Here is a 21325-nt window from a genome sequence, read left to right on the forward strand (position 1 = left end):
ATCTTCGCGGACCGGGGCACAGAACCCGTGTCCCCTGCATTGGCAGACGGACTCTCAACCACTGCGCCACCAGGGAAGCCCCAATGGTACTGTTTTTTAAGACGTCTTCATCTTTTAGAGATTCCAGCTGAAACATTTATAGATGAAGTGATAAAATGAGTTTTGCTTCAAAATAATAACACAGCACAACAACTTTGTTAATACTTAGGGTTTAAATTTCACAAGCACGACTGACCTGCGTCCTCCACCGAGTCCGGGGAAGCTGAGTGTCCTCCTCACAATACCACGAGCTGGTCCGCACAGGCTGGCAGCGACGGGAACCTTCTCCGTTGCGCCTCAGGCTTTCCCCGCCCATTACTCTGAGAACCAATCATGGAGCTGGCTTCAGACGTCCGACCAATCAGTGATCTCGGCTCCTGGCCCCCTCCCCCCACCTCCTCGCTTGTGAGGCGTGTGAGGCGGCGCCATGTTTCAAGGGCAGCGGGCTTGGTTCTGCCGCAGCGTCAGCTGCAACCTGAGGCAGTTCTGGGGTAGGAAGCTGGGCAGAAGCGGGTGGCTGAGGTGGGGAGGGGAGCACCCCTTCCTCCCTCTGGTACCTTGGCCGCAGGACACTTGATGGGCTTACCCTGTGCTCTTGCCTCCACAGTGGCCGAAGGGGGGACCATCAGTGACCCGAGGGCCGCCGATTTCTTGTTCAGCTGTGATGCCTCACACCCAGACACGCTGAGGTACCTGAAGCCCACCAGGCAGTACCTTTTGGGTCATGAGGAGCCAGGATTTGGAGATAGAAGTTGCAGTCCACTAATAAATATTGATAATAGGAAGATACTGGAAACGAGCAAGGTTTCAGTCCAATCCTAGATGTGCGGGGAGGAAGTAGGCGCGGGAATAGCTAACCTTTCTCCTCTCTTTTCTGCCGCAATGGCATGGCTTCCTACCTGGTCCTCAGATCTTTTCCCGAGTTCCAGTGGTGTGTTTCCATTTGAATCTCCCACATCCCCGTGGCGCCTTGAAGGACCCTCATATTCAACATGTTTAAACCAAATCTCCTGATTGCCTCTCATACCTGTACCAGCTGCTGTGTTCTTAAACTTAAAACCTTGGTAATTTCTTTTGAATAATAACCCCTATCCCCATTAATCCATTAATTAATCCAATTAATCCATGACCAAACACCATGGATTGTGCCCCTGTAAATGTTCTTTGTTCTTCCTGCCACTATCTTAGTATACAGTGTAAATTACCTCTTACCCCCAAATCACAGTAGTCTATCTGAGAGGTTGCTGTGCCTCCAATCTGTCCACCTGTGATCCGCCTTCACATTGCGGTCCGATTATGTTTACAAAACAGACGTCTGATCACCGTCCTGGCTGATCCCCTTCTCACCCCTTCACTCCCCCACCCCCAGTCTCCTGATTACCTACCAATAATTCTCTTTCTGTTCATTTATTCTGTTTTGAAATGTTGAATACATTCTTGTTCATTGCATAATTTCAAATATTTTCTTTCTCCTAGAATATATCAGAGTCTTGATTACATAGAAGATAATGCTACAGTTTTTCACGCCTGCTATCTCTCTGCAGTAGCTAATGCTGAAATAAAAAACTCGGTGGCTTTAGGTCATTTTATTCTTCCTCCTGAATGCCTTCAAAAAGGTTAGCAAAGATCTTTCATCTAATCTCTGTTAGACTGCCAAATCCAGCTATGTCACCCAACTTTACTGATCTTTGTTCTCAGAGATTTTTGTGTTTTGTATCATTTAATATAAATAGAAAAGCATGTACTTTGGATCAGATTGCCTTGGGTGTGCATCCTCGCTTTGTTTATCATTCATTCACACGTTCACTGAGCTCTTATTGAGCTCTTATTGTGTGCCACGTTTCAACCAAGGTGCTGGGGATTCAGTGGTGAGTAAGATACAGATCTTGTCCTCACAGTGTTCACTGGCTAGGATCCAACACTTACTAATTTTGTCACCTCCCGAGTTGTTTTGAGGATAAAATGAGATAATATATTAAGTAGTCTGACCTGTGAGTATATAATAAATGTTCGTTGCTAGTTTTGAATCTCACCATTATTTTTATGGATGTTTTTCCTGATATTTCAAGATTCAGTGTGATAATAAACCCATATATTTATATTGTTCTTTATATTATTGAAAGTACTTTCACATTAATTATTTCAGCAACCCTATCAAGTAAAGGGCAAGTGAATAAATTGCTTCTGAGATTGGTCCTTTTAGTTTTCCCTGCTTGGAACCCCCTTTCTTATCCTGTTCTGTCCAAATCCTACCTATCTTTTATGGACTAACTTTAAATATCCCATTTTTGTAAGTCTTGCATTATTGTCCAATTCTTGATGTGTTTTTCGATGTGTATGTGTCCATCCCTAGAAAGACAGACTGAAAGTAGTAAAAATTCCCAGTGAGCAGAGTATTTAAAAAAAAACAAAAAAACTTGAAAAATGTTTCTATAGAAGAGCTTTGGAAACCCCAAAGATTGGGTTCCTTCTATAGTTGATGTCCTGGTGAGACCTAGTTATAATTTATAAAAATAAATTGTTCTAAGTGGTTATGCAAATAAATTAATGACTGGATAGGAGAATTGATTTACTCAAAAACTGCAAATCAGAGAATACCCACCTTCAGGGAACTTATATTGTGGAATGACTATCTGATCTAATTTTAAATTATCACTCCTATTAAGTCTTTGTGTTTAGCATCTTACATTAAAATGCATTCAGTTTTTTAAAAAAAATTGTTTTAAATGAAAACATGATCCTTTTTAAGAATGAAAAGTATGCATTATTATTCACCTAGACCAGGATTGTCTAGTAGAAGTGTGAGAGGCAAACAAGTGTAAGCCACACACTAATTTAAAATTTTCTAATACCCACATTAAAACTAATAAGAGATGAAGTTAATTTTAAGAAATATTTTATTTAACCTAATGTATCTAAAATATTATCATTTCAATATATAATCAATATAAAAATTATTGATAAATTTTACATTCTTTTTTGATACTGGATTTGAAATCCATTGTTTATTTTAAACTTACAGCACGTCTCGTTTTGGACTAGCCACACATCTCAATATGTATCTAGTCTAGTGGCTGCTATATTGGACAGCTTAGGTCTAGAGGAATGTTAACTTTTTGTCCTTGAGTGGTATACTGTGGAAACTTTTGAGATCATTGATTTAAGATAATTTCATAGTCCTTTGACATGCTGAGCATTGTAGAATTCCTGTACTACCACGCCCACTAGACATGTTGTTCATCCAACCTCTTTTTTAACAAAGTAAATTCTTGAAGCACTCTACAGATTCAGGAATTTTATGCCTTTTATTTATTTATTTATTTTTTGCTGTACGCGGGCCTCTCACTGTTGTGGCCTCTCCCGTTGCGGAGCACAGGCTCCAGACGCGCAGGCTCAGCAGCCATGGAATGGGCCCAGCCACTCTGCGGCATGTGGGATCTTCCCGGACCGGGGCACGAACCCGTGTCCCCTGCATCGGCAGGCAGACTCTCAACCACTGCGCCACCAGGGAAGCCCTATGCCTTTTATTTTGACTAGACAGTTGTCTTCTTTATAATGCTTGGCCTAAAGACACTGACATCAGATGAAGATATGTATTACAGCCAAGAAAGTTTACAACAATGATTCTCATAATGCACTGGAGTGATCTGGAGAGTTTGTTAGAAATGCAATTCCCCAGCTTCTCCTCAATGATCTGGCTCAATAAGAATCTGCATTTTAAACAAGTATCTTAGGTACTTTTGATGCAAGTGGAATAATACTGACTTAGAAATTTGAAACCTAAACAAAATTCAGAAAATTCTACAAAGTTACTTTTTAAAAAACAGTATTGGATTTGTTTTTCTTACTACAGAAATAAGAAGAAAAATTGGTAGTTTTATTTGGGAACAAGACCAACATTCTCTGATAGAAAAGGTAAGAGTAAATTAAGGTGCTCGATTAGAATCTACAGTTTCAAAAAATTTTGAAAGCAATGTAATCTTAAAAATGCTTACTTGTGATATGTTAGCACCAATGACCCAGAGTAAGGAACTTAAAGGACATGCTTTTATTGAACATATCTAGTTTGACATTATTTTTACACTAGTACCTTAGTAAAATTGAGATTTTTTTGTATGAATAAAATTATTCACGTAAAAACTTGAAAATTTGAAAAAACTTGGAAATCTCAGTAATATTAAGGGAGTAATAGGTACACAGTATTTACCAGTTCTTTACTGCCAGTGTAGATGCTATTTGATTAATTCCTGTGTCGTACCATTTGTTAAATGTTATGAATAATACCCCTTAATAAATGTGTGCAATACTGAAAGTTTTTTAGCTTTTGCCATCCTGCCTCAAATTTGCCTGTGCTTGTGACTTATTTCAGAATCTTTATGCAAAGCCAAATTTGGGATAATTTGAGCATCAAAAAGAATAATGGATTATATACATTAATTTTTTTAAAATATAAATTTATTTATTTTTGGCTGCATTGGGTCTTTGTTGATGCTCACGGGCTTTCTATAGTTGCAGCGAGCGGGGGCTACTCTTCGTTGTGGTGGGTGGGCTTCTCATTGCGGTGGCTTCTCTTGTTGCGGAGCACGGGCTCTAGGCGCGCGGGCTTCAATAGTTGTGGCACGCAGGCTCAGTAGTTGTGGCTTCCGGGCTCTAGAGTGCAGACTCAGTAGTTGTGGCACATAGGCTTAGTTGCTCCGCGGCATGTGGGATATTCCCAGACCAGGGCTCGAACCCGTGTCCCCTGCATTGGCAGGTGGATTCTTAACCACTGCACCACCAGGGAAGCCCATACATTAAATTTTTTTAAAAATCCGTGATTCCATAGTGATACTCCAAAAGCATAAAGAAAGAAAAAAGGAAGAACAGAGGAAGGAAACGAGGAACAAAGGTGGAAAAGGAAGAAGGAAGGAAGCAAGGAAGGAAGGAAGGAAAGGGTGGGATAAGGGAAAATTTCCTTTCAGAATAAAAGGTAATAAACGAAGAAAGGATGATAGAATAGAAAATTCGCACTGTACCACCCCCAGTAAAATAATTGGTTTAGGCAAGTGTCATTAATGGGTGTTAAAATCATGATCTAAAATGATCACTTCATTGATGATTACTTATTAATTACAAAGGCAAGCAATGCTTGTACCTTTACAATGGAGGGACCTGGCAGACGCCACCATAACCAACTGATAAAATTTAGCATCACCAATATTGGAACAACCTCTTGTTATGTTCAGCTCGATGTGATATAATAAAAAGTACACAATATAGGGAATTCTCTGGGGATCCAGTGGTTAAGACTCGGCACTTTCACTGCCATGGCCCCGGTTCGAATCCTGGTCAGGGAAATAAGATCTCGCCCACCTCATGGTGCCAAAAAAAGAAAAGTACACAATATTATCTTGTAGTGTTCTTGTTCAAAATTGTGAATCTAATCATGAGTAAATACTCAGATAATTCCAGATTATGGAACATGTCACAAAGCAACTAACTGGCTTAGACTCTTTAAAACGATGTCATAAAGAAACAAAAAAAAACAGGGCAGACTGTTCTAGATTGAGACATAAGAACCAAATGTGATGTATGAACCTTGAATGGATTGTGGATTTTTTAATTTAAAAAAATGTAAAAAAGAAATTTTGAGGACAGTCGGAAAAATTTAAATATGCAATGTATATATTAGGTGATATTGAGTTAATGTTAATTTTCTTAATTATGATAGTGGTATTAAAATGATAAAATAATGTTGTTGTTTTTTTAGAAAATGCATGCTAAAGATTGAGTGAAATGTCATAATATCTGCAAATATTTTCAAATGGTCCAGCAAAAATAAAAAATGAGAGAGAGAGGGCATGCAGGGTGGCAAAAATGTTAACACTTTGTGAATCTGGGCAAAAGGTATATAGTACTTATTGTATTATTCTTTAACTTTTCAGTAAGCTTGAATTTTTTCAAAATAAAAAGAGAGAAAATCTCTATGTCTAAAGCCCAGCAATTAATTTATGCATTTTGTATTCCTTTCATTAACTTGTTATTTCTTCCCAAAGCGTCATCATCTGAAAATAATAGCTCTTTTAGTATCATTGGCTATGTTAAGGATCAAATATCTAATCCTTGACTTGTCAGAGTGTTTCCAGGGACATGAGTGGTGGTAGAATGGTTATTATTTGATAATAATTATTGAGTATACCGAAAGGCCCTTAAAGTTCGTTAATTTAATCATTCTGTTTTAGAAATGAGAAAACTGAGGTAAGAAGGTAAAGACCTGACTTAGTTCACATAACCAGATGTTAGCAAAGTGGAACCAGATTTTATCAGCTCCAATCCAATCTAATGTTTCTTTCTACTAAAAAATTAGTAGCACATGCCTGTACTGACTGTTGACTCTAGAAATTGTATGATTATACGATAAAGGATTTTGTTCTTTCAAATATTGATTGATGTTGAGTATTATCCAATTATAATAATGTAACCATGGAATATGTAAGTAGAAGGTACTTCATCCAATGGCAATAATAAGGGTAAATCTGGGGACTTCCCTGGTGGTCCAGTGGTTAAGAATCCGCCTTCCAATACAGGGTATGTGGGTTCAGTCCCTGGTCAGGTAACTAAGATCCCACGTGCCATGGGCAACTAAGCTCTAGAGCCCACGTGCCACAGCTAGAGAGAAGCTACAGACAAGCCTTCACACTGCAACCAAGACCTGATGCAGCCAAATAAAGAAATAAATATTTTTTAAAAAGGGTAAACCTGGAAGGTAATTTGGGGAACATTATTATTGTTTGGAGTGGATTTGTGACCCAAATATAGAAATTTCCTAATGGCATATTAAGTAAACATATTATGTGATAGGTACCAGTATCTGAGGTCAGTCACTTTCACATAATCTTTTGGAAAAGCTTAATATACATTTAGTTCTTTTGTAACTTCATAGCTAAATACTCCACTTTAATTTTTAAGGGGAAACTTAATTTGTTCAGCTTACTTCATATTTTTGATTTGTAGCTCACAGGAAGCCTAGGAGTTTTCAAGTCAAGGATTTTAAGAAAGTTTAAATTAATAATACTTTTTTTGGTTTCCTTATTTTTTTAAACTAAAAAGTAATATGACCACATTAGGGAAAATTTCAAAAAATCAAAAAGAGAATAAAATCAGTCAGTTTTACTATCTAATACAAACACAGCTGATATTTTAAAAATCCTGGTCTTCTTTCTTTACGTATCTCTAAAAATATATAATATAATTCTGTGTGTGTATGTGTGTGTGTACAAAATTTTGTGAGTTTTTCCCACCAAACTAGATGGGATGGACCTGAGTGTATAAATATTTTTGTGACTCTTGATATATATTGCCAATTTTTTTCTTTACTTTTTTAAAAAAATTATTGATTGCATCATTGGTGTGCTGATTTTTTTAAATGTGATTTCTTTTGCTCTCAGCATGATGAAGTAACACCAAATGAAATAAAGTCCCTTAGGGAAAGCAGTGTACTAGCAACGGATCACAAAAAAGAATTATCTAAAAGGTACTGAATTTGTATACTTCACTGATATTCAATTAAGTATAGACACCTTTGAACACTGTGTGTTTATCTCATTTAATTTTCACAGTCGTCTTATGAGATTGATATCATTATCACCATTGCCATACAGAAAAAGAGATCAAGTATATATAGATTAAGTAATTTGCCCAAAGTCATACAAACTTTTACTAAATGGGAAGAAGCAGGATTTGAACTGGGTCAGTCTAATTCCAGAATGCATGCATTTAACTATTATGCTAGACTATCCTTGCAGAAAATAAACAAAAATTTTATGTATATTTTGATCACTGTTACATTATTTTTAAACTATGTATTATAATAAGAAAGAAAGAAATATTAGCAGTAATTTTATTAGGATTGGGAGTTCTGGGTGATTTCCCCCTTTCCTTCCCAAATTGTTCGTAAAGTGGCTACTTTGGTTTAAGAAATTAAAATTATATCTTAAAAGACAAACAGACATGGACTTGCCATCGTGTTAGGTCCAATCTCTGAGAGGCCCCCTTGTTTCAGACTTACTCATTATCTAGTCCTAATTCCGTATTTTCCAGTTCAGTGGTTTTCATATGTTCATAGGGAGCATTAACTATATGAAAGTCTGGTATTTAGCTGCTGAAATAAAAATGATCTTTCTTCAATATAAGAATTAATGAGTTTAATTTATATAGTTTTTTTAATTTTAAGTTTTTTCCCATAATTTTTTATACCTTTTGTACCTCCTGTTTTTCTTTAATTTGAAATAAGTTATTATCTGATTTAACATAAAGTTTTATATTTAATTATTTTAAGTTTAGTAAACTATTGCTTCATGGTCCTATGACTTCTAGATAATCCACCGCTTGGGTTTGAGTATCCATATTCTAGGTCTTTGGGATCTCTATGTATAGCACTCCTTTGAACTTGTTATGGTTTCTGAGATAAGAAGCTGGTAAGGAGAGGAAGAAAAATGAAATAGAAGTAGAAGAAAATGGTTATCCTAAGTGACCTTGTAAGAGAAGAATGGGAAATAGAAATTAAAAAGTAAAGTAACTCCCAGTGATTCACTTGACTTGGAAAGACATCAGATATATATGGTTTTTTTTTTTTTTCAAGAAATGGTTGTCCTGGGACTTTCCTGGAGGTCCAGGGGTTAAGACTCCACTCCCAATGCATGGGGCCCATGTTTGATCCCTGGTCAGGGAACTAGATCCTGCATGCTGCAACTAAGAGCCTGAATGCTGCAACTAAAATATCCCACATGCCACAACTAAAGATCCCGAGTGCCGCAACTAAGACCTGGCACAAGCAAATAAATTTTTTAAAAAAAGAATTAAAAAAAAAAAGAAAAAAGAAATGGTTGTCCTGCAAAATGCAGAAGCATAAGGAAAAGATTGATAATATGACTACCAAAAATATTTTAAACTTGCACATGGAAATAAAAATACCATAAACCAAGACAAAAGAAAAATATACACTTGAAAAAGTATTTGACAAAGGCTATTTTCCTTAATATACAAAGAGGGCTTACAAATCTGGGGAAAATATGTCCAGTATTTTCCAATAACAACAACAAAAATAGACAAAGTAGGTGTCTAGTTAGAGCCTTTTTCTTTGTAGAACCACCAGAGGGTGCAGTGCAAACATAGATAAAATACACTTTGTCCCTACTCGAAGTTTATTTTTTTGGCATGCTACTAGTGATAGTGAACACTAAGTGGTGAGCTAGTTTTTGAACACTTGCCAAATACAAGACATTTGTGAGCTAAGCAGTTCACAGTATTTCATTTGATGCTCACAACCTTATAAGATAGTTAAATAGCATTAGCCTCATTTCACAATTGAGGAAACAGGTTCAGAGAGCTAAATAATTCACCCAATATTATTTAAGTAGTGAACATAATTTGACACCGACTCTAGCTGATCCAGAGTCCAAACTCTTAATCACTATGCTGTTTTCCTTTCCCAGTAAGTTCCCAGATCTTCTGAAAATGGCATGAATTTTTGCTTATTTTTCTTGTTCTTAATTATTTTATTATAAATATAAAGCATGTAATTTGTCAAGATGGAAAATGCTAAAAAAAGAAAAACTACTAAAAAAGAAAAGAATAAAGAAAATTTAAATTATAAGCAAACCCACCACTCAGATAACCACCATCAACATTAGTACATTTCTTGCTAACTTTTTATAGACATACACATTAAGCAGAGTTGAGGTCAGACTGCAGATATAGTCTGTCTCTTGATTTTCCATTTAATATTCTATGGGCAGTTCCCCATTCTGAAAAACCTTATTTAATATTATGATTTGTAATGGCTGTATATGGCATTTAATCTTATTGTCTGTTTAACCACCTTCCTTTAATTTTTTTTTAAAAATTACAATTTGTTACTCTTGTGGCACCTTCATGAACATCTTTTTAAAAATAAATCTTTCTCTACTTTTTAGATTTTTTTTTCTTTTGGCTGTGGCATGTAGCTTGTGGGATCTTAATTCCCCAACCAGGGATAGAACCCGGGCCCTTGGCAGTGAAAGCACAGAGTCCTAACCACTCGACCACCAGGGAATTCCCTTGATAATTTTCTTAATGTAAATTCTCAGATGTGGAATTTACGGTATTAATGAGGTATGAGTGTTTTTAAAGGCCATGATGCCTATTGTCAGTTGCTTCCCTCAAAAGTACAAATTTAAAACTGCCACCAGTGTTGGTCTCACCACATCCTCATCAGTATATTGAGTATTAATAAGAAGGCTTGTGCTAATTTAATAGATGAAAAATAGCATCTTGTTTTTTGTGGGATTTTTTTGCAGTACGCGGGCCTCTCACTGCTGTGGCCTCTCCCGTTGTGGAGCACAAGCTCCGGATGCGCAGGCTCAGCGACCATGGCTCACGGGCCCAGCCGCTCTGCGGCATGTGGGATCTTCCCGGACCAGGGCACGAACCCGTGTCCCCTGCATCGGCAGGCGGACTCTCAACCACTGTGCCACCAGGGAAGCCCAGCATCTTGTTTTAATTTGCATTTTTCTTTGATTACTAGTAGGTTTGAATCTTTTTGAATTTATTAGCATTTTACATTTTCTTTTCTGTGACTTGTTTTTATCCTTTCTCCATTTTCTATTGGGAGTCTTATTGCTTTTCTTATCAACTTGTCTGACATTTTTAGCTATATTATCCTTTTGCCAGTTTGTCACATTATTTCCTCAGATTGTTCTCTGGCTTATATTTTTTAGAGATACAAGCTTTGAGTTTTTACATTGTTAAACTAATCACTTTTCCTTTATTGTTTCTTCTATCGCTTTTATGTTCAGAAAAGTCCTTTCCCATTCAGGTATCAAATTGGTTTTTAATTCTGCAGATAGTTATTTTGATGTATGGTAATAGGTGAAGATCGAAGTTTATTTTTGTCTTACAAATAAGAATTTTCCACCAGTTTTTTAAGAATAAATCTATCTCCAACTGATGTGATTTCCATTCTCATATGTTGTGTTTAATGTCTGGAGATCTGTTTTTAGACTATTTGTTTTATTCCATTAATCTATGGATCTATTTTGATATAAACATAATATTCTTTTAAGTTATATAACTTTATGTATTTTAATACACCTGACAAGGCAAGTAAGTACCAAACTCATTACTCTCCTCTTATTTTTATTTATTTCAAATGATACTGTTTATATGTGGAATCTAAAAAAATGATACAAATGAACTTATATGCAAAACATAAACAGACCCACAGACATAGAAAGCAAACTTATGGTTACCAAAGGGGAAGGGTGGGGGGAGGGATAAATTAGGAGCATGGGATTAACATACACACTCTACTCTATATAAAACAGATCGTCAACAAGGACCTACTGTATAGCACAGGGAATTTTTTTTTTAACATCTTTATTGGAGTATAATTGCTTTACAATGGTGTGTTAGTTTCTGCTTTATAACAAAGTAAACCAATTATACATATACATATATCCCCGTATCTCTTCCCTCTTGCATCTCCCTCCCTCCCACCCTCCCTATCCCACCCCTCTAGGTGGTCACAAAGCACCGAGCTGATCTCCCTGTGCTATGCGGCTGCTTCTCACTAGCTAGCTGTTTTACATTTGGTAGTGTATATATGTCCATGCCACTCTCTCACTTTGTCCCAGCTTACCCTTCCCCCTCCCCATGTCCTCAAGTCCATCCTCTAGTAGGTCTGCGTCTTTATTCCCATCTTGCCCCTAGGTTCTTCATGACCTTTTTTTTTTTTTTTAGATTCCATATATATGTGTTAGCACATGGTATTTGTTTTTCTCTTTCTGACTTCACTCTGTATGACAGACTCTAGGTCCATCCACCTCACTACAGATAACTTCGTTTCTTTTTATGGCTGAGTAACGTTCCATTGTATATATGTGCCACATCTTCTTCATCCATTCATCTGTTGATGGACACTTAGGTTGCTTCCATGTCCTGGCTATTGTAAATAGAGCTGCAATGAACATTGTGGTACATGACTCTTTTTGAATTATGGTTTTCTCAGGGTATATGCCCAGAGTGGGATTGCTGGGTCGTATGGTAGTTCTATTTTTAGTTTTTTAAGGAACCTCCATACTGTTCTCCATAGTGGCTGTATCAATTTACATTCCCACCAACAGTGCAAGAGGGTCCCCTTTTCTCCACACCCTCTCCAGCATTTATTGTTTGTAGATTTTTTGATGATGGCCATTCTGACCAGTGTGATACTCTCCTTTTAAAAATCTCTTCCTTAGTTCTTCATGCCTACTTATTATTTTTCTACTTTCAAATTTTAATTATTTTTTAGGAAGTATATTCCTATTTTTAGGAAGTATATTGGTTCAAAATCCAAGATACACAAAAGGGGAAACTATGAAATATACTGGCTCCTAGATAGCCAGTTTCCCTCTCAGAGGCAACCCCAATGTTATCAGTTTCTTATATATGCATATACTACTTCACAAATAGTAGTATTCTATAAACATTGTTCAGCACCTTGCCTTTTTTCTCTTAATAATTTACCTTGGAGATCATTCCATATTACTACATAAAGAGCTTTTTCATTTTTGTGCTGTGTACTATTTTATTGTATGGATTTACCATAATTTATTTAACTAGTCTCCTATTTTACTGGACTTTCAGGTAATTTCTAAGTTGCTGTTAAAAACAGTGCTTCAGTGATTGATCATGTAATGTCATTTTGCATGTGTGCGAGTGTCTTTAGGGTAATTCTTAGAAGGGGAATTGCTAGGTCAAAAGGCATATACATTTTGTATCCTTGATACAATCATTGTCAAATTGCCCTCCATAGAGGTTAAACCAGTTTACATTCCTATTGTTTGTGTATTTAAGTACCTTTTCCAGGCTAGGGTAACCAGCCATCCAGGTTTGCTTGGGACTGTCCTGGTTTTAGCACTGAAAAGCCCATGTCCTGAGAAACCCCTCAATCTAGGGTAAACTGGGATGGTTAGTCACCATTCTTTCTTCTATACTTTCTCCAACACAGTGTGCTAACATATGTTTTGGTCTTTCCTAATCTGATAGATATAAAGTGGTATCTTACTCTAGTTTTTTGTCTGAATTGCCATTATGAGTGAGGTTGAATGTCTTTTCATATGTTTAAGAACCATTTATAGTTCCTATTCTGTGAACTGTTTGTTCATATCCTTTGCACGTTTTTCTATTGACTTTTATTTTTTTGCAAGAACCCTTTACGTTTAGGAGAATTAATTTTTTGTGAAATAAATTACAGTTATTAGCTTATGTTTGTCTTTTGACTTTAAAAATGTTGGGTTTTGCATTCAGAAATTTTTTACTATATGTATTCATTCTTATTAATATTTTCTTTAATGGCTTTTTGAGTTTTATGTCATAATTAGGAAAGTCTTCTCTAAGATTACTATTATTTTGCTATGGTTTCTTCTTAGTGATTTCTTTATTTTTAAATTCAAATCTTTGATACGTTTGGAATATATTTTGGTGTAAGATATGAGGTGGCGATCTACCTTCTTTTTTTTTTCAGATAGTTACCTACTCTTGGCTATTGATTGAATAATTCATCTTTTTCCCCACTCTACTGAAATGCCACCTTTATCCTAGGTTAAATCCACATAAGTATCTGGGTCTATTTCTGGACTTTATATTCGATTCCATTAATTTGTCATGCAACAGTGCCATTCTGTTTCAGTTGTTTATAATATGATTTAATATCTAGAGCTAGTTCCTCCTCCTTACTCTTTTCCAAATTTTCTTAGTTAACTATTCTTCCTGGTTTACTTTTCCATCTGAGTTTTGGAACCAGCTTGTTCATATTAAAACAAAAACTTCCGTTGTTATTTTTAGTGACATTACAAAAAAATATAGATTAATTTAGGGAGACTTTGATGCTGAATCTTCCTATCTGAGAAAATGGTATTTTTTTCCTTACTTGTTCAAGTTTTCTTTTGTGGCCCTTAAAAAACACTTTCATATTTCCTTCATATAAATCTTATACTTCTTTTAAGATTATTCCTAGGTTTTTTTTTTCATTCTATTGTAAATTTGTTCTTGCCTCCTATTAGATCTTCTAACATGTGATTGTTCATGTGAATTTTAGAATTATTTTTTTCTTAAACACTAAAATCCCTTTGGGATTTTATTGAGAATTATATTAAAGGTTGAGAAGAATTGATGTCTTTATAATTTTCAGTATTCCTATCCAAGACAATGCTTTTTTGTTTTTCTTTATTTTTCTTTTCTATATCTTAGTAAAGTTTCCTGATTTTTCTACAGATAGAATCAGAAACTGCTTATTATGTTATTCCTAGATTTTTATGAATTTTGTTGCTATTGTGGATTGGATCATTTCTTCCTTCATTAGTTATTGCTAACATAGAAAAGTCATTTATTTGAGGGTATTTGTCTTATATTTACCCACTTGGAATCTTTAAGATTCTAAAAATATTTCAGTTGATTCTCTTGGCTTTTCAGGGTACACGTTTATATCATTTGTTAATAATGAAACTATTTCTTCTTCCGTTTCACTTTATAACTCTTCCATTTCACTAGATAGCTCTTCCATTTCTTTCTCTCCCCTCCCTCATCTCTTTTTGCTTGGCCAGAAATTTTAGAGCCATGGCAAATAATAGCAATGATAATGGGTATCCTTGTTTAGTCCCTGAGTTTTCTGGGAATATTGTTTTGCTTTATTTGTAGGATCTCATCCTAACTGAGCTATGGTTTCTTTTAGAAGAGTTTAGATGAACTCTAACTTTTAAACAAATTGAAAGTAAAACCTTTGTTATCACTCAGTGTAATTTTAGAATTTTTAGGAAAATAAATTTAAGGATGACTCCAATTTTTTATTAAGGTTTTTATTTTCATACAATTGTATTACCTATGGATTATATGTAGTCTAAATATAGTAAATTGTTATTTGGCAGTTAGAAAATAGGATATTTTAGTTGAAAACTGCTTAGCTCTTTAAAAATTAGAATATAATTAATTATATACTATACAACCACACTCAGAATAATTTAACTTTTGTTCTTTTTAACTTAGAAGTCACTTAGTATACCTCATGATTTTCCCAGACATCATTTTTTATTTATTTTAAAGTGTGGAAATACGAATTAATAGAGTTCCAATTATTTGAACACTGAATAATAATAAATGCTGTGATTATTTAAAATGGAGCCTTTTCTTTTAACATATTTGAGATTACATATGTATATCTGTTTTTTATCTAATTATAAAGTATTATTGCATTATTATACTTTCAAAAATATTGAGAAAAAGACCCACATCTGTATTTACTCAGTAAATATTTGTTTTAGGAAGCAGCCCAGAAAGCCAAAAATATCTGTATGGGCCCTTGTATTACTTAGAAGCACAAAGAAGTTCGTAGTTAATGTTTTCACCCAGTAAGACTGAAGTCTGATCACAGAGCAATTAGATTGCTATATATATTGCCTGGAATCATTTCTCATTTGTAAAACAAGTCCAAAAAAATATAAACATGACTTTCTATGTGTTTCTATATTTTATAGCACAGAAAAGCATTTTATAAGGACTCCAGTTGTAGAAAAGCAGATGTACTTCCCTCTTCAGAATTATCCAGTGAACAACATGGTAACAGGTAATTTAAAATAAAATTTAGAGTCAACCCAAGTAGGGAAGAAACAAGGGAATATTTTGTACAAAGTAGAGCCCCCTCTATTATACATGCTAATAGAAGACATCATTCACACGTTAAATAAATTAATCTGCAGAACTAATCCAAAGACAGGCTCCATATTTTCTGTGTTAAAATGCTGGTCTGTCCTGCCCCTAGACGTAGAGAATAGACTTGAGGACACGGGGAGGGGGAAGGGTAAGCTGAGACGAAGTAAGAGAGTGGCATGGACATATATACACTACCAAATGTAAAATAGATAGCTACTGGAAAGCAGCCACATAGCATAGGGAGATCAGCTTGGTGCTTTGTGGCCACCAAGAGAGGTGGGATAGGGAAGGTGGGAGGGAGACGCAAGAGGGAGGAGATATGGGGATATATGTATATGTATAGCTGATTCAATTTGTCATGAAGCAGAAACTAACACGCCATTGTAAAGCAATTATACTCCAATAAAGATGTTAAAAAAAAATCCTGGTCTATGGGTAAGGTGAAAACACACCCCTGTTTACATAAGACAGTCCCAATTTCTGCGTGTTGTCCTGGCATTAGCGTTTACTCTTTTTTATTTTTTTAACATCTTTATCGGAGTATAATTTCTTTACAATGGTGTGTTAGTTTCTGCTTTACTCTTAAGTGTCCCAATTTGGAAGATTAATTGTATGGACAATTCTAATTATAGTTTCCTTTGAGAATCTGATGAAACATAAGTCCCTTTCCCTAAGCATACACACACACAAACATAACACACAAATTTACATGTAATTTAAAGAGGCTCACTTATGCCCAGAAGCCCTTTCATGGATCATCCAGGTGTCAATGGACTCCATATTTGGGTTTCCTAGTGCCCAACATAAAGAGAAGACAGCTAACTGAGGCTGACATTGAGAGGGTGCAAACAAGGGAACTAGTTGAAAAGTGACCATTGGGATTTGGATAGTGCTACGTGAGGTGAGATAAGGAAATAATATTTGGATAATTTGATCTGGGTAGTATTCAGCAGGGTCATTGATAATTTTAAAAATAGAGGTTTTAAAAAAATTGTTTTTAAGACACTGCAATTAAACAGTATAGGCTTTTTGACATTTCATTATAAAATCATTTGTACATTTATCATTTTCTCTTTATTTAGCAGTGTCAAAACTACCTCTTGCAGCTAGTTCACAAATTCCTAAATGTCTTCTCTCATATTACTGTTCCTTCTAACCAATTTGTCTAGACATTTGTTTTATTATTTTTTTTCTTCTGTTCATTTGATGTAAAATAGCTTTCAGAAAAGCACTTCAAAAAGAACGTTTAATGTGTAGTTTTGGGCTGAGTGTTGGAGACATCAAAGAAAACTTCTATCCAACTGTGATAGTAGAAAAGTCAGTTTTGGAACTCTTAGGAGCAATTGTTGACTCCAAAGGACAATGAACTAAGTAGAAGTACAGTTGACCTTTGGACAACATGGGTTTGAACTATGAGGGTCCACTTATAAGAGGATGTTTTTCAATAATAAATGCTACAGTTCTACATAATCCTCAGTTGGTTGAGTTTGTGGATGTAGAACTACAGATAAGAGGAACCTTGAATCCCCAGGGCTAGCTATATATTATAAGTGGATTTTCGACTACAGGGTGGGTTGGCACCCTTAACCCCAACCTTACTGGTGAGTCAACTGTACTTAAGTACTAAGACTGGGAGTAGCTGATTGCTGCCTAGATTTATCCTTACACCTACATATTCAGATAAAGTGTAGGTACCTTAAACCATGGTTGTGGTATAGTACTGGTATTGATTTTGCTTCAGGCAACTCCATCACCAGGTACTAAATATCTTTTGTTCATTTGGACTTACCAAGTGTTTGATAACATATTATAAAGATCAATGATAAATATTAAAATCAGCCACATAATAAAGACAAATGCTTAGTTTTGGACAAGTAACAATGTTGCTCTATGTTTCATTGCCGTCTGACTGTTCAAAAAGACATGACAGTGTTATATAAAAGCAAACTAAAAAAGAACTGTAAAAATAATCATTAGTAGAATCTTTAAAGTATAATTTTAACCTGTGGTAAGCTGGTATTGATTTTATCAGTAGAAGTAAAATTTTTGATTTTTTTAATTTGTGCAATTGAATAATTATCTTCCTTCTTTATATTTCTAAATTAAATTTTAAAATAACACTTTCTTGGAAGAAAGCTTCATTTTTTAAAAGATAATTCAGGGACTTCTCTGGTGGTCCAGTGGTTAAGACTCCATGCCCCTTAAGACTCCATGCTTCCATTTCAGGGGGCACGGGTTTGATCCCTGGTTGGAGAACTAAGATCCTGCATGGTATGGCCAAAAAAAAAAAGATAATTCATTTGTCTTTAATTTTGAGGTAAAGTGACAGTCCTTCCTTTTTTGTCATGCCCATCTGCTTGTACAGGAAGAAATAACTTCTTGTTGGGAAAATCATCTTGTGTTAATTGAAAATGTTGTGAATGAGAGTTCTAATTTAGGCAGTGGTATCAATTTTTGTGACTATACCTTGACTGTCTCTTCCTCAAAATGGGTTGAGTTCAACTCAGTGAATGTTAAATCTCTTAAAATAAAACTAATTAGATGTTTGGTTTTAGAAAGTACAAGTTGGACTATACTGTAGAACAGGGTTTCTCAGTCCTGGAACTGCCAGCATTTTAGGACAGGTATTCTTTGTTGGAGAGGGCAACCCTGGCCAGTGCCCACTAGATGCCAGTAGTATCCCATCCAGAAACCTTTCCCCACCCCCGTTACCCCTAAGTTGTGACAACCAAAAATATATACAGGCATTACCAATGTACCATAAAATATCAACGGATTTTTTTTTGGTCTGTTTTTTGTTTTTGACTGGAATTAAATCCTCTAGGTCTGATATCACTGGTTATTACCCATGATAAAAAGGTCTGATTAACAGCTACATGTGTGATTAATAAAAGGAAAAAAATTACTAATAATGATAAATATCTTGCAGGCAAAAATTTTTAAACAAAAATTCTGATAATTAAAAGTTTGGGAACTTATAGTAGATACTGTATTAATTATCTATTGCTGTGTAACAAATTGCTCCAAAACTTAGCAGTTTAAAACAATGGACACTTACTATTACATAGTTTCTGAGGGCCAGGAATCCTGGAGCATCTTAGTTGGATTCTTCTGTCTCATAATCTCTAATAAGGTTGCAGTCACGTTGTTTGCCAGGCTGCAGTTATTTCAAGGGACAGCTGGGACTGGAAAATCCATTTCAAAGCTCATGCATGTGGTTGTTGGCAGGCCTTGGATTTTTGCTGGGTTTTGGCAAAAGGCTTAGACTCCTCACCAAGTGGACTTTTCCATAGGGCTGTTCACAACATGGTAGCTTTCTTTCCTCAGAGTGTGAAATGCAAGTGGGAGAAAGAGTGTGCCCAAGACAGACAGAAGCCATGTCTTTTTTATATCCTATTCTCAGAAGTGACATATCATTACTTCTGCCAAGTGCTGCTGGTCATATAGACCAACCCAAGTACAAAGTAGGAGGAGACTACACAAATTCGTAAATACCAGGAGATAGGGATCATTCAGGGCCATCTGGGGGGGGCTGGCTACCACAGACTCATATGGAATTGTCCACCAAGAATGCCTTTCCTAAGAACTCTCTTTTCTTCTTCCCAATTCATTTGGGTTACATTTTCTAAAACATGAGCTTGCTCCTACCCGCAACAGTTGGTTTGGGAGTGAATGCCTGATCTGAGCTGGGCCAATCACAGTTCTTTGTCTGGATTTCTAGACATGGAATGCAACAAGTCATGTCATTCTTATTCAAGTGACCATAGCTCTAAGATATAAAACTTAAGAGCTATCAGCGGGCATGTTTTCTACCATGTACGGAAAGCCAGCTTGTGTCAAGAGAGGAAAATGAAACTAACATGCAGAGGAAAAAACTGGAGGTTAGTGACATGGCCATGAGAGCTGGTGCTAGTTATTTCTGACTCCCAGCAATATGTTTGTTATTTCCAACTCCCAGCAATATGTTTGCCTTCCTCATAGTTTGACTGATATGGCAATGTCCTTCCAGTAAACTCCTCTTTTGTTTAAGCTAGTTTAAATTGGGTGTATGTGAACTTCAGCCTAAAGTCCTAACTACTCCAAAACTGCTACAATAATCCATTTTTATGCATAAATGTCCTATCCTTCTTTAACTTACAGGAATATTTTTATTAATATGGTAATTATTTTAAATTTTTGTATCCTCATATATATCTTTAGAAACTTCACACAGTGTATATGTGCAATTAATTAAACATTAATATTTTTATGTGCTAGTTTATTTTACATAGAAATCTAGCTGTTAGGCAAAGACCATGAACAATATGGAGTATAGTAATTGTGCTTTAAAAGATTTTCTGAAGTAAATGGCTATGATTGAAATATCTTTAAAGATAGGAGTCTATTTTATATGATTGGCTTCATAGTTAATTTATTAACTGTGAATTTATTATCTATTATTATAAACAATCAAACTGTATAGATAACCTGGTGATAATGGTGGTGGTCTAAATTCAGTCATCCCTGAGCTCTACCAGAATTTTTTTCATACAGTATCTACTTTTAAACCAGGTTTCAACTTTAGTATAAACCACAAACATATATTACACATGAAACATTATCACTCAGATGAGCAGCTGCTATCAAGGAAATATTGCTTAAAGTCATTGAGTCCTTAAGCTCTCCCCATTCTAGGTTTTCTTTTTGATTCTCATATCTATTTCAGATTATTAATGACATCAGAATTCCTCACACCTGTAACCTTTGTTGACCAAGCAGTGATAACAATTTTCCTATTAATTTTTTAATAAAGACTGTTATCTCAGTGTTAGCAGTGCAGGAAAGTGTCGCTTGCTCTACTAGGGAAGATGAGCTAGCTGTTTGTGCTGTGAGTAGCTAGTTGGATAGGTAATTCTAAGTGATTACATTCTAAGCCAGACACATGTCCCAGTTATTTTGGTCTAGGTACTTTTATGTTCCATCCCTAACCTGTACATCACACTCTCTGTAGTCAAAGTGGCAAATCAAGAATCTGTGTTTTAAAAGGAGGTAGAAGCCTGGGGGGATAGTGGTGAAGGGGGGAGGGAGGTGTTCCCTGATAATTATCAAGTTTCACGGAGAATCTTCTCACTGGTATTTCTTCTTTTTACTTCTTTTCTAAAAACATTCTTTGGGAATCTTATCTAATAAATCAAAGACATTGAAAAGCAGATAATATGATAGAATTTCCTATATATATATTTTATTCTGTAGGTTATATATCAATTGATGCCATGAAGAAATTTCTTGGGGAGCTACATGACTTCATTCCTGGAAGTTCAGGTTATTTGGCATACCATGTTCAAAATGAAATTAACATGTCTGCTATAAAAAACGAATTGAAGAGGAAATACTAAGTTAAATATTGTCCTTCTATCTCGGCATTTATTTTCTGTAAAATATTGCCAAAAGAGTACATAATTTTAAATTCTCCTCTTTGGGACAGAGGGATGGGGAAATGGAGAAGAAAGAATTCATTCTTCCTCAAAATGTCTCTTTAGGAAATTCAGATTCATTTGGCTCTGTGTTTTGACATTTGGGCTGGACTTTTCCCCTGCTTGTAAGG

General features: G+C 35.5%; 1 protein-coding gene across 1 annotated transcript; it reads left to right on the forward strand.

Moving 5' to 3' along the window:
- The first annotated feature begins 466 nt into the window (after positions 1 to 466).
- Positions 467 to 21116, forward strand: TERB2 (telomere repeat binding bouquet formation protein 2). Its single transcript, XM_060003573.1, has 7 exons — positions 467 to 530; positions 647 to 728; positions 1516 to 1655; positions 3893 to 3954; positions 7467 to 7552; positions 15567 to 15655; positions 20974 to 21116. Exons 1-7 carry the CDS (start codon positions 467 to 469, stop codon positions 21114 to 21116), a joined length of 666 nt encoding a protein of 221 aa, XP_059859556.1.
- Positions 21117 to 21325: the final 209 nt, after the last annotated feature.

This window comes from Delphinus delphis, chromosome 2 (assembly GCF_949987515.2).
Source record: "Delphinus delphis chromosome 2, mDelDel1.2, whole genome shotgun sequence".
NCBI classification, from domain to species: domain Eukaryota; kingdom Metazoa; phylum Chordata; class Mammalia; order Artiodactyla; family Delphinidae; genus Delphinus; species Delphinus delphis.

Bases quoted from the DNA above. Each gene is read 5' to 3' on its own strand.
- TERB2 (XM_060003573.1), top strand. From the start codon at position 467: ATGTTTCAAGGGCAGCGGGCTTGGTTCTGCCGCAGCGTCAGCTGCAAC. The intron at 7,553-15,566 runs GTACTGAATTTG...TATATTTTATAG, and splicing joins AAAAAAGAATTATCTAAAAG to CACAGAAAAGCATTTTATAA. The intron at 15,656-20,973 runs GTAATTTAAAAT...TTTATTCTGTAG, and splicing joins AGTGAACAACATGGTAACAG to GTTATATATCAATTGATGCC.